This window comes from Parambassis ranga, chromosome 1 (assembly GCF_900634625.1).
Source record: "Parambassis ranga chromosome 1, fParRan2.1, whole genome shotgun sequence".
Classification (NCBI taxonomy): Eukaryota; Metazoa; Chordata; class Actinopteri; family Ambassidae; genus Parambassis; species Parambassis ranga.
In genome coordinates this window covers 12,861,245-12,874,100 of record NC_041022.1, presented here as the reverse complement: position 1 = coordinate 12,874,100, position 12,856 = coordinate 12,861,245, and the positions used below count along the sequence as shown (strand labels likewise).

The following is a 12,856-nucleotide window of genomic DNA, read 5'->3' as shown; positions in this document are numbered from 1 at the left end:
ATGGGATTGTGATGGAGATGGAGAACATTAATGATTCAGTAATTCAGACTAAACAGGAAGCACTGTAATGCACTGTCTTTATTTGGGGATTATTGATTTTGCTGGATGACTTGGCAGGTTTGCACGCATGGCTGGAGAAAACTAAAGGATCTTTTAAATGTCAGCCGGCTGATCAGCTACCACACATCCTATCTGTCAGTATTTCTGCTATGTGCACATTCTTATAGTTGATAATTAAACTGTCTGCATCCTTTATATTTTTATCATGTGGCTGGAAAAAAAACATGCAAATCAATAAAAACCTTCAATGCAGATGCGGTAACAGGTACCTGCTTATCCAGGAACTCCCTGGCATCTTTCTCTATGTGTCCTTCATACAGGTTGGTGGTGAGGTTCATTAAGCCCATCTTTGACAGGCCAAAGTCTGTGAGCTTAATGTGACCCATGGAAGTGATCAGGAGACTATAAGGATACAGGAAAGAGAAAGTCAGTTGTTGTGATGACGAGTCACTTTAAATTTCTGTAATTAGCATCGCTTTAAACGCTCACTTGTCTGGTTTGAGGTCTCTGTGGACGATGCCATAGTTGTGCAGATACTCCAGGGCTAATACGGTCTCAGCAAAATACATCCGTGCCAGCTCCACAGGCAGAGCCCCGATGTTCTTCAACAAAGTGGCACAGTCTCCACCTGAGGAAACAGAAGGACCGCAGATGATGGCTGAAATCACAGTACCAAAAAATCTGCATGCAAATGTGTGCATTACCTTCAACATACTCCATGACCATGCAGAGGTGCCGCCGTGTTTCAAAGGAGCAGAACATGGAAACGACAAAGGGGTTCTCTGCAAAGGTGAGGATGTCCCTCTCCACAAACGCCTGCTGAATCTGGTTCCTCAGTAGTAGATTCTGCTTGTTGATCTTCTTCATGGCAAAGCGCTGCCGTGTCTCCCTGTGGCGCACCAGGTAGACAGCACTAAAAAAAAAATGACATAAGGAATGATGTGGTGAGAAATTAATCAAAATGGACAATCAATGAGTCACCTAAGCCAGCTTTTAACATGTAGTAGCATATGTACCATGTGTTACACTTATTTCTAAATTCCTATAGACTGGCTGTAGTTACAGTCAATCAATCAATCAATCTTTATTTATAAAGCGCCTTACTACAACCAGAGATTGCCCAAAGCGCTTTACAAATAAAACAATTTTAGTGCATATATTTGTAGTAAAAACCAATCCCTGAATGTTGGACCTGTACTTTAATCTGTCAGGTCCTTTCGTGTTGCCATGAGTGCCAGGGACTACAGCAGTGTTTATTTAACATATGTTAAACACAACATATCCAAAACGATTCACCCCCCCCCCCCCCCCCCCCCGATTCTGCAGAGATGTTAAACAATCAGATGGAACAACATGAACTTGTTTATTCTGAGACGTTTCTGACAAGAATGACAAGAATGATTATTGGATAAATTGGATTGTTTCCTAGAAAAACATTGTCCTTTTTACGCCTCTGCTAAGCTTTCTCATGAGCGCCTGACGTCTTGTCACTTTCCTCTCAATAATGTTCTTTTCTGCAGTCACCTCTTTCTTTAATTCCCACCATATATTTTAAATTTAATTTGGCGCTAAGATGACCGTTCAAGGACATTCGAGGTATGATCCCAGAACAAAGCTTTAACTAACTTGGATGTGGGCTTTGGATCATTGTCTTGCTAGATAAGTCCAGTTATTACCAAGATTTACTTGGTGAATCAAGGTTGTAGGACTTAATCTTCACAAAAGCAAAGAATACAGTCACATTTGCAGTTCATTGACCTCAAAAATACTTGTCATACAGACTTGGGTTTCTTTAGCTTATGCTTTAAATTCTACCATTAAGTATACATCTAAAACTCAGCTAATTAAATGTATAACAATTACAAAGGAAAGTTCACTCCTGCACTTTAAAACAGCAGTTCAAAGTAACAGAGAAACACACCTACTAACTAAATGATAATAACAATATATCTACATGGGTGTGAAGTTAAAAGGCAGCTGAGCCAAATTCCTTCACTCTTTGGGTTTGTGGGAGGAAGCAGTGAGGTTATAAAACCTTCACTTACCCATAAGCTCCATTGCTGATCAGCTTGATGGTCTGAAAGTCTTCTTCAGTTGGAGGTTTGATGGATCTCCCTTTACCCTGGTGGCACCGAACACAAAATTAAAAAGCAAAATAAAAGTGTTTTTTTTAGTTTCTTTGTCTGTATGCATAGGCTTCCCCTGTATGTATTGTCTGTTCATTACCTCCGCTGAGTCATCTGTCTCTGGAGTATGTGGACCTTCGCTGTCACAGCTGTCCAGGCTCACGATTTCTGTTGAGAAACATGTTTGTTAACCACCAAGCCTGGTGTCATAAAAATGAGAGGCCACTTTCCAGCTAAAACACTGAAAAAATAAACACACTTAAAATAAATAAATAAATAAAAAACCAGCTGCTGAGACATTTTTAACAAAACAGCTATTCAAAACAGATGAATTAAAATAACTTCTTCCTCATTATTTTTTGTCTCCTCAGCTCAGCCTCCTCCTCTCTTTGTTCTTCCTCCATCCATAAGCAGATAATTTTCAGTGTCCTTGCACTGTTGTATGTGACAACTGCTTGAATGCACTGATTATACCACTGTTTGTTTGAAGAAGGGACATATTTGAATGATAATTAACTTTGTAAAGCTCTGTAGTTATTAACTTATGTAAGATAAATGTCACAGAGCAGAAAAAAGGAATATTCTGTCAGTTTTCAGTCTGACACCAAAACTACTGATCTTGTCAACTGTCGCTATGAGAAACCAAGAAAAGAAATGCGAGTGTGAAAGTGTGGCTGCTATGTGGGTGTGCAAATGCATGACAATGTAGGTGCTAAAGAAAGTGCAAGATCAAGATATCAAGTGGCACATTGTTAGCAGATTAACTCAGACAGACCTAACCCAACATGTGTCTCATGAAATCAGGGATAAGACTGCAGTGGTTCATGGTTAAGAGCCATCTAGAGTCCTTTAACTCATCAGCTAATGAGCAGTTCTTGATGGATGAGGGTGGAAAGCAGCCAAGCAGATGTGAAGTACAACTGTAAGCTTGGGGACTGAATTTAAGCCATGATGATTAAAGAAAGAGAGCAATCCCACCAGCCAGAGCAATACTGTACGTCCTCATTCTGATCAACAGATTTATGCATCACTTTTTAAACTGAACTCCCCCAGACAAAAACACAGATGCAACAAAGTATTGATATTATAACTATATTATAAACATGATCTAATTCTGTTCCATAACTTGAGAACTCTGGTGGCCCCACACAATATTACCACAGAGTTACTTATTTCTGCATTTGTAATGAAAGTATTTAATTATTTCAACACATATTAGTGGATACTGGGCACAAATACATGTGATTAATTTTGGAAAAGGCAATAGTATGTTCAGCTCTGAGTTTAAGATGTTAGCATTAACCTTTGCAGTCACTGGTCCCATCAGGGTCTCTTGGGTCTGCTGACCACTCACCTCTGTTTGTCCTAATAATAGGGTGAGAGTGCAGGTGTAGTCATGCTTTTACAGCTAGTGCTGCTAAACTGTGATGATTTTGCTCTGCATGACTTAACATAGTATTTACTTATTTGCATTTAATTCTGAAAACAAGAATCTAAGGTTCGTGCAGCGACTTCAATCGAATCTGAAGACACTCTTTACAGCTGTGTGTATTCACAAGTCAAGGTGTTTCTATTGTTTTTTCCCTAAATGTCCATGTCAATTTTCTTTTCTAAAAAAAATACTGTAGTCCAAAAGAGTCACAGGGTTCAGACAGCCTGGCTGACTAAAATGACTTTTTGTTAGTATAAAAACTTCAATGACTCTGTACTTAACACACTGACATGTGAGTGCTATTGATGTTCTCATCCAAGTCTTATCCTTCTTCTCTTACCTTCCAGTGGGTCTCTGGTCAGGCCCAGCTGACTGATAATATATCGGGGGATGTCTGCCTTCATCAGTTGGCCCTCCTTGGCATGGTCCTCCGCTGCCTCCAGTAGATGGTAAAACTCTTCAGGGTTGAACTCCTGATGGTGCAAGAACAAACACAGATGAAACGATACAAAGATTTCAGTACGCTGCAACACTGTATATGGATCATATGTATATATGTATATTATATAATTATATACACATATATGATCTCTGGCATTCATAAGAGTCCAGCTGCTTAACTAACAGGAAACATTAGACAAACACTGAAAAAAACTAAATACACAGGTGAGACTGAACATGTGTAGACCATCACACAATGTCTGCAAGCAGTAAATGTTGCATGTTTTTCTGAGCACATCAAAGTTGTTAATATTACTACTACCTATCGGCCAATTTTCATTAATATTGTCAGCTTATATAATTCAAATTTTTCGTCTCTGTATTGAAATCTAGCTATGATGTAATATGTGTGTAGTGAGCTAACATGTTGTATCACACTATTGATTATTTTTTTCCAGGCCCATGGCCAAGTATTGATCCACAGTGATGAACTTTTAAGTAACAAAAGGGTGTGATAATAGCTGAATGAACTGATGTTATATTGTGACACATGTATAAACATATCAAAGTAACTGTGTCAACTTATCGTTATAACATATCTAAACCTACAGACAAATACATGACCAAACACTGCTGTGGGGCTATGGAACAAACATAGTCAGTGTTAATACACTTCACAACTTTAAATTGCTTTCTTGAAAACATCTTTTTTTTCCAACAAAACAGCCTTTTGTGTTGTCCTGCGGGATTCAGTTTCATTCCTGTTGGTGGAATAACATTTTGATTAGAAAGCCAGAGGCGGCCGGGATCATTTCCTTCGCTGCTCTCTCATATCTGCTCACTCCGACCAGAAGAAAAAAAAAAAGAGTAAGGAGTGGGGGAATTAACCTGGCTCTCTGATAGCTTGCTCTGCTCCAGGATAATATTCTTGCAGCTAACAGCCTCCTGACTGTGTGACATTTTCCCTAAATCAGACCTCACTGCTGACTTGAATGCTAAATGAACTCTAAGGCCGCGGACAATGTTTTATCTGTGTGAGTTCTCTCCTCCCTAACCTGAGGGCCATAAGGATCTAAAGTCCCCTCCACAACCTGCCTGACCCCATCGACCTTTTCTGACGGTCGCCTTGGCAACAGAAAGATGAGCCCAGGGGTGTTGGGAGAAGGGACCACACTAATAACGAACATGGGAGGCCATCAATCAGCAGGCTGATATGCAGGTGTGTCTACAAAGAAGCTTGTTATTAATAAATAAGTTCGAGTCAATTATGTATCTACATGCCAAGGACATGGCTCTGCTCTTCTGCTGATTTGACACACTGCTGCGGAGGTGGAAGAAAAATGCTATTCAGTCTCAAGTTAAGTGGGACGATTGCACTGAATCATGTACTGAATGATACAGTTTAAACAAAACCATGACCCTTTAATGCATAAAACAACACATTCATACAACCACAGCTCATCTCATGCATTAAAAATGCTGGATGTGAAACAACATTTACTGGAAACAAGGAAACATTAGCAGCTACTTCTATATGCAAGATAATTGTGACAGAACATACGCTTGCATGCTGGTTTTGACTTAAATGGACAATCCTGTTACTGCATCAGATAAAAGTCAATTAAGTCATGGGCATAATTACATAGCACTCCTTATGCAGAAAATGCAGCTCAAAGTGCCTTTCAATTTAACAGCAAGCAAATGATTAAAAATAAAAACAGCAAGAATTAACACAGTTACCTTAAGAACATTTGGTTGAAGTTGTTATTTAACAATAACATTAAATCTGAATGTCTGGTATTGGTCATTTTGGTTTGAGTTTAGTCTCTGATAGCTGCAGTCTGAACAGTGTCAAGACAACTTTCTTAGCATCTGGCTAGTAGACAAACCTCTCCTTTACTTTATTGTACAAAAGATAAGAAACAGTTCTTGATCCCCTTTATTATTTTTGGCCAACAAGGACAATCCAAGTGTGAAGCTTTGAAGGAAACTGTGCAACAATTCTAAAAACCGCAGTTCTGTTCTGGTGCTAGCACACAGAACATACATCTTGTACAACTATAACAAATGCAACGTTAAAGATTAAAAGAGCCTTAAACCATCCCTGACGGCAGGGCTTCCAGCTGTGACACACTTAGAAAACCTGTATTTCATCACTTCAGACTGAACGCACTGCAAACACTTTGGCCCACTTAAGTGCCAATTCAACAAGAAGGAGCTGCTCTTCATCATGTCAGAAGGAGTCAGGACAGACAGGAGTCTGTGTGAAATTATGTAGAAATGGCCACGATATATGTTCGTTTAATGCCTGGACGTAAAATATAAAATACTACCACAGAGTCAGAAACTTACCAAACACTCCAGCAGCCTGGCCGGACGAGATATGATGATGAAGAGCTTTTTGACAAGCTCAATGACAAAAGTGAGCTCTGAGCTCTCTGAACGCTCGTACGCCTGAAGACAGACAGACAGAGAGAGAGATGCGGATCAGTTTGTGAAGAAGCAGAAGTAAATGACATCACTTTACATTGATCAGGTCACAGCTCACATCGTGCAGCAACTTCTCCAGGTTTTCCTGCAGCTCACAGAAGTAGACACTGGTAATGAGCCCCTCGCGTGATTTAGTCAGGCAGTCTCTGGACAGCTCAGCAATCTGGTGGTGGATGAAGCTGAGGACACCGTCGGCCAACGGCAGAACGTACTCTGGGGAGTAATTTTGGATGAACTCCGCCAGCCTCTCCTCCATCTGCGCTGTGGCCTGATTAGGGACATGACGATGGTTAACAGTCAACTAGACCAGACAGTCAATTAGATTAGACGATCATTTCATAGACTTCACTAGTTTGGAACATGTTCTGAATAAATCAGATCTATTACTAAAACACACACACAGGACTTTTACTATTCTTCAAATATCACAGAAATAGGAACACACATATGAGTGAACAGTTGCAGTTTGCATCACAGTCCCTGTAATCCTTTAATGTTTTCGTGCAATGTGCATACAGCATCATAAAACATCTACTTTAATGATTCACTAATTCACACTAAGGGTGGAAAATATGTTCAAATAGTTTCTTAGGAAGAACGTAGGAGTCTGGAAAAACATCTTGCAGCTAGAACCTGTCACATATGCTGCAAGGCTTCGCCTAGTCTCTTTCACTTATTCTATTTCAGATATGTGCCTGCTAATTTGTCTTACATCGTCAGTGAAACCATTCACTATCCTGAGAATGTCAATGCTTTATAATGAATTCAGCATGACACTGTGTGTGTGTTGATGCAGGTGTTTAAGGACATCTGCCTGCTGTGACACACATTTTTTCTCTCTCTCTCCCTCTCTCCCTCTCTCCCTCACTCTCTCTCTCTCTCTCTCTCTCACACAAACACACTTATCTGCTGTCTCTCTACGACACTGATTCATGTATCCAGATGTGAGAGTGTATCACATGAAAGCAGGTTTAAGAGGCAAGGTTAGAATTTGATCATAACTTGGAAATGAGCAATATTTATGATCTAATTGATTTTTGGTTTAGCTCTAGTATTTCAGACACTCCTGAGGATTTTTCACAGAAGGTGATGTCAACCAACAAGAACCCTGCATTAAATAAAATGTCAGGCCACTGACACTGACTGAAAGCTCTCTTTATGCTGGAGGTCAGGAGAGAGCAGTAAGCCTTGCTCAAAGGTGCAGAAGAGCAGGTGAGATAACGGCTCAGTGTTAAAAGAGTGTTCACGAGGGAATCTAGGGCCTCTACAGCAGCAGCAGAAAAAATAAAGCACTGTCAACTGAATGAAATCTGCAACATTAATAACAATAAACTGAAGAATAAAGAAAAAAATGAATCTTGATTTATGAGCCACATAAACTGGGCTAGCTGATGAAAGTATTTATGTGTTTGTACATCCTTGGGTTTAATGTGGCAGGTAGTGGGAGTTCATCCTTCAGGATGTTGGTCTGACACAGATTTATTTGATTTAGGTGCAATTTAGTGCTTCCTGCAATAGCTTCCTGTAGAATCTTACATCAGACTCAAGTCCCCAGTGCTAGACTACAAAGCCAAGAGAGTCCTAGCCCCAGTCTATAAAGAAACTCTTTTTAGTCCCTGATCTTCTGCACACCTGGAGCTCTCCTTCTCACAGAGATGACAACGCTTGTCTTTTTTCTGGCATCCTAGTAAGCCTGAGGGGTAAAAACTCAAATATAAACTAGTATTTCAAACAGAATTTGTGGTGAGGATGTGTGTGCATCACAGTTTTCTGGAGAAAGGTGCAGGCGATAAATAAAAAAATTAAGAATCGCATTAAATGTGCATCACATTCACTTTCACACTAAGTCTATAAAGTCTATACTCAATTAAAAATACATCTATAAACTAATTTTTAATGTTTTAAAAATGATGATTTGCATTATTAATCACTTAATGTTCAGCTGAGAGACTGGTAATCTCTGATTTTTAATAATGACTGCAGAGATATCACTGCAATGGTGTTTTATAGTAATGTGTTTGTGGAATGCAATCAATAGCAGCATGTGTAACAGTCATACATAGTGACAGCTGTTTATGGTGCTGTAGGATAACACATCGATGAAGCAAAATCTGTGAAACTACATGTTTTCTTTGATGTTCTCTGTGACAGGTGTGATAAACAAGTACAGCATTCATTCATGGAAAACTGTGGGAGTGGGAATTGTGATACCCTTTAGTTCTGGGATTGCAAACCTTTCAAAATAATGTTCCAGAAAATGTGGTTTTAGCGTTGTGTGTCTGTAGCTTTAAATGCAAATGAGGAACTGATGAAATACCCCTATCTGAGGACTGTCTGCTGGTGAAAATAATTTGGCTGGAACCTTACAGTAGTGGGTGACACGGTTTATCACCTTTTGATGTCATAAGGGGCCACAAATATGATTGAGATATAGACTTTTGCATTGAATTTCCATAACAGAAATATATTCTTTAGAAACCTAAATATGGCTTTTTTAATGTCTGACATTTAAATGTGTTTTGTGCTTCTTCATTCTCTGTGGCACAAACATTTTATCAGCCGCACACTTGATAAATCTGATGCCTGCAAATACCATTTATACCAGCTGTTTAAAATGTAGCAGAGAGATGGCCCTCTGCCTGTATGCATATTCCTGTGTGTGTGGAGCCACAGTTAACACTTGTTTGTGTGAGCCTGACCTTGGGGAAGCGCTCCTTGTAGACATGGTTCATCATCACTATTTCATTGTCATAGCAGGATGGAGAGCGCCCCGGGCTGGAGAGAGACAAACACAAAGAAGAATGATATACAGCACCGACAAGACGGTATGGCTGAGAAAAACAGAATGAGGGGAGGCAGCAGAGGGAGATGCAATTCTGTGTTATTCGCTTAAGTGAAGGAATAATTCTGTGTCCATCCTGTCAGTATATTATGCTAATTGACTGATCAGAAATTCAGTACACCATGTTTCTTTAATGGATCCTGTATCTTCCTGCACATCACTCCTTCATCCCTCTCCAGCACAGTACAAACGTCAGAAACATACAGAGTCACACGTAAGCTTTCCTACACACGCATGCATGTAAATGTGACACCACAAAAAATACCATTATTTCTCAGCAGCTAATCCTACACTGATCCACACTAAAGAAAACGCAACATACGAAAAGATGGACTGGATAGATGAATGAATAGATGGCTGTTATTAGGGTTTAGTGTCATAGATTTTTTTGTTGTGATGTGAAAAAAGTGATAATAAGAGATGTCAAGGTCTATAATAAAGGCATTCTATGTACTGAAGTCACACAATATAATCTAGGCCAGCGGCTGCTGAGGAGCTTAATATGAACTGAATACTGATAAGTAGTAATGTGTCGTGTGTAGTTAGGGCATGTTGCATCCAGAGGGGAGGCTATAATAGGTGTGGTTGGTACACCAGAGGCTTCTGCTAATAGAGAAACTGCTGCACCCAGGAGAGGATCAAAGCAGTGAAGAGTAGGCTGATACTGATATAACAACACTGGTGGAAAATACCCAGACTCTGAGCAACACTCATTCAACCACTCCACCACTATTTTGATTGAATTTCATCTCAACTCAGTTCTAAAATAACTTGGGTAAATATTGTCATTTTATCCTTGTTTTACACAACACCTATGATGAGCATAAACAAATCTAAATGGTAGTGCCAGGTACAACTGGCCAAGAAGTGCTATGAAGTTCCTGAAAGTGCTGTCTGCTCGTCTTCACCACCATGTTAACTAGCAGGGCAAAGCAAGGCCTCACATTGCCTTCTGATCAGACACTGACAATAAGAATCAATCAATACATGGTTATTATTTTTTTTTTTACATATAGATCCTATATAAAGTACAGTTCTTTATAAGACCCTTTAAAAGACCCCTTGAGGATAGCTCCAAAAGCGACACTGTTCCCACAAACCTAAATATTAAATTCCCATTATATATAATATTTACTTTCTACTAAGACAGTCAATTAAATACTTCATGAAAGTATTGGTGCTGAATTTTTTTCTTTCACCTTTTCTTCTTGTACATGAGTTTAAGACAGTAGACAATGAAGTAAAAAAGAAAAAAAATACATCTACACATGTGGACAGGAGTGACCCAAATTGACCTATCATATTTTACTTAATTTAAATTTAGTAAAATACGATGTCTACAATGAAAACAAGCAAACTAAACCTCTGTCTTTGTAAATCATAGTTGTTGAGAATAAAGCAGTCGCCCTTAAGTGAATTATACATGATAAGTGCCCCTAAACAAAGTCTGAGAGCCCTCTGCATCTCTTTAGAACAGAAATTGGCTGTGCACACCAATTACGTTGTTCCTTTCATAATCTTAAAGGTCTTTTCTGAACAGCCATGTCATATTTAATCTATGTCTAACATCACAAAATGCCCACAATTTAACTGTTCAAAAATAAGGCTTTTAGCAATGCTAGAAATTTATTTCAGTAATTATTCTGGCACAAGGCGAAAATTCACCCAAACGTTTCAACAAAGAAAAACGTCAGGCCCAGTGATCAATTAGGGACTAAAGGGGCTTCAGTGTGCTATAGAGGAAACTAGCATGTGTTTGACTTCAGGGATGTAATACATAAAAAAGATCAAAGTGGGACAGAAGCCTGGCAGAGGTAGAGTCTTCACTTGCTCAAATTGTCCTGACCCATTGTGCTCTCACCTGAGGCTTCGGGAGCGAGGGCGGACATGCGGCGAACGCCGTCCCCCGTCGTCATCTGTGATGCTCTCTGTGCTGCCAAAGTGCTTGGACAGGAAGTGAAGCTCGTCCATGGTTGGCTGAAAGGGCAGCTGGTGCAGACGCTCCTGGGATGAGCTGGATGACTGGAGAGACACAAAAAAGGAGAACGGGCAAGGTTAAAAAGTGACTGGCCCTTTGATTTCTTTTTTTTTAAAGCCCCTGTAAGAGGTGCAACATCAATAGTTTAAAAATAGAGAAGAGAAGGAAAGAAAAGAGAAAGAGAAGAGAAAGAACAGAGGAGAAGGTGTGATATGATGTGAGTGGGTGGAAAGAACTCAAACAGGGGCGACTCAGTTAAAAGAACAAGAAAGAGAGTTGGAAAAACAAGGAAAATATCCAGAAGGAGTTGGTGTAGGAGGCAAAACAGAATAATGTGGACTGAAAAAAAATGAGGAAAAAGACTGCAGGGAATGAAAGTCACTGAAAGCAGAAGTTGACTGCTGCTTTAACTACCTGATGCCTGAGGGGGTTAATGGCAGCATAGACTGGTCTTAACAAAAGACTTTTTTCTCAGCACAGGAGGGGAAAAACCAGCCTGGATCAATGGAGGCTTAATGAACACACTGCCCAATGGGACACCACAGCTGGCTTTGGCTACACAAAGATTTTCTGCTAAAAAAAATCCATTAGAAACTCTGTTTGCCAGTTGCAAGCTGCAGAAAAGGAGTGATGTAGGAGTAGTGAATGCATGCGAGCCTGGTCAACTGAATCAATTATGAAAGTCCCTTGACACAGAGCCTGAAGAGTGAGGGAAAAGCTTTTGGAAAACACTTCATATCTGTCTCTGTTCATGAGGTGACAGGCAGCTCTCTGTTCACTTAATTGTGTCTTAGTCCCTCCCACAACAGAGAAGCAGAAAAGGAAACTGAGACTTTCTTCACCCTCATGATGGTGTGTAGTAATTATTACAGAGATACCTTTTACTTTCCTGTGACAAAGGCAGGAAAGACTGTTTTAAATTATTATTATTAAAACCTTCATCTTTTAAAGTTTTCCACATGTCTCCTCTTTGTTTTACTTCCTGTCTTTGGTTTCTTTTTAACCATCTTTTCTTTACCATCAGTCCCTTGTGCATACAGTATACAGTCAAAGTCTCTTTCAGGTGTCAGTTCATGTTCAGTCTTCCTTGTGCTGTTTGTGCCTTCTTTAGTTTTTTCTTTTGTTCTTGAATATCTGCCACATGTTCCCTGTGTTTTTGTTTTCCTGCTGAACTTTTGAAGGTTTGCATCAGCTCAAATGTGTACCCCGGCAGGTACAAGACGAGATAATCCTTCCTGTGTCCCACGTTTGGGTTCTCCCTCTCTTTGAACTAAACTCGTAAATAGTCTGTCTTGTAATATAAGAAATACAGTAAGTTAATCACTAAGGACGAAGACATACTGCTGTGAATGCTAAAACATGACTACTACTCATCTAAAAAACTTTGTCTCAACACTGCAGTTACTTAAGTCCCAGAATATGTTTGCTTTATTAGTGACACCAATATGATACATGATACTTTATAGATTTGGCAAAGGAAGAAAAAG

At 39.6% G+C, this 12,856-nt stretch overlaps 1 protein-coding gene across 2 annotated transcripts in view; it reads right to left on the bottom strand.

Annotated features, from left to right (window-relative positions):
• The window catches only part of mast1a (microtubule associated serine/threonine kinase 1a), a 53,902-nt gene that overhangs the window by 11,055 nt on the left and 29,991 nt on the right, over positions 1-12,856 (bottom strand). For both annotated transcript variants that reach the window (XM_028405301.1, XM_028405311.1), the window contains exons 6-15: positions 11,253-11,413; positions 9,249-9,324; positions 6,608-6,817; positions 6,412-6,513; positions 3,959-4,091; positions 2,287-2,354; positions 2,106-2,182; positions 765-973; positions 550-688; positions 330-462 (exon numbers count right to left, since the gene is read on the bottom strand). In XM_028405301.1, coding sequence (XP_028261102.1) covers positions 330-462; positions 550-688; positions 765-973; positions 2,106-2,182; positions 2,287-2,354; positions 3,959-4,091; positions 6,412-6,513; positions 6,608-6,817; positions 9,249-9,324; positions 11,253-11,413 — 1,308 coding nt within the window. The remainder of the gene's footprint in view (positions 1-329; positions 463-549; positions 689-764; positions 974-2,105; positions 2,183-2,286; positions 2,355-3,958; positions 4,092-6,411; positions 6,514-6,607; positions 6,818-9,248; positions 9,325-11,252; positions 11,414-12,856) is intronic.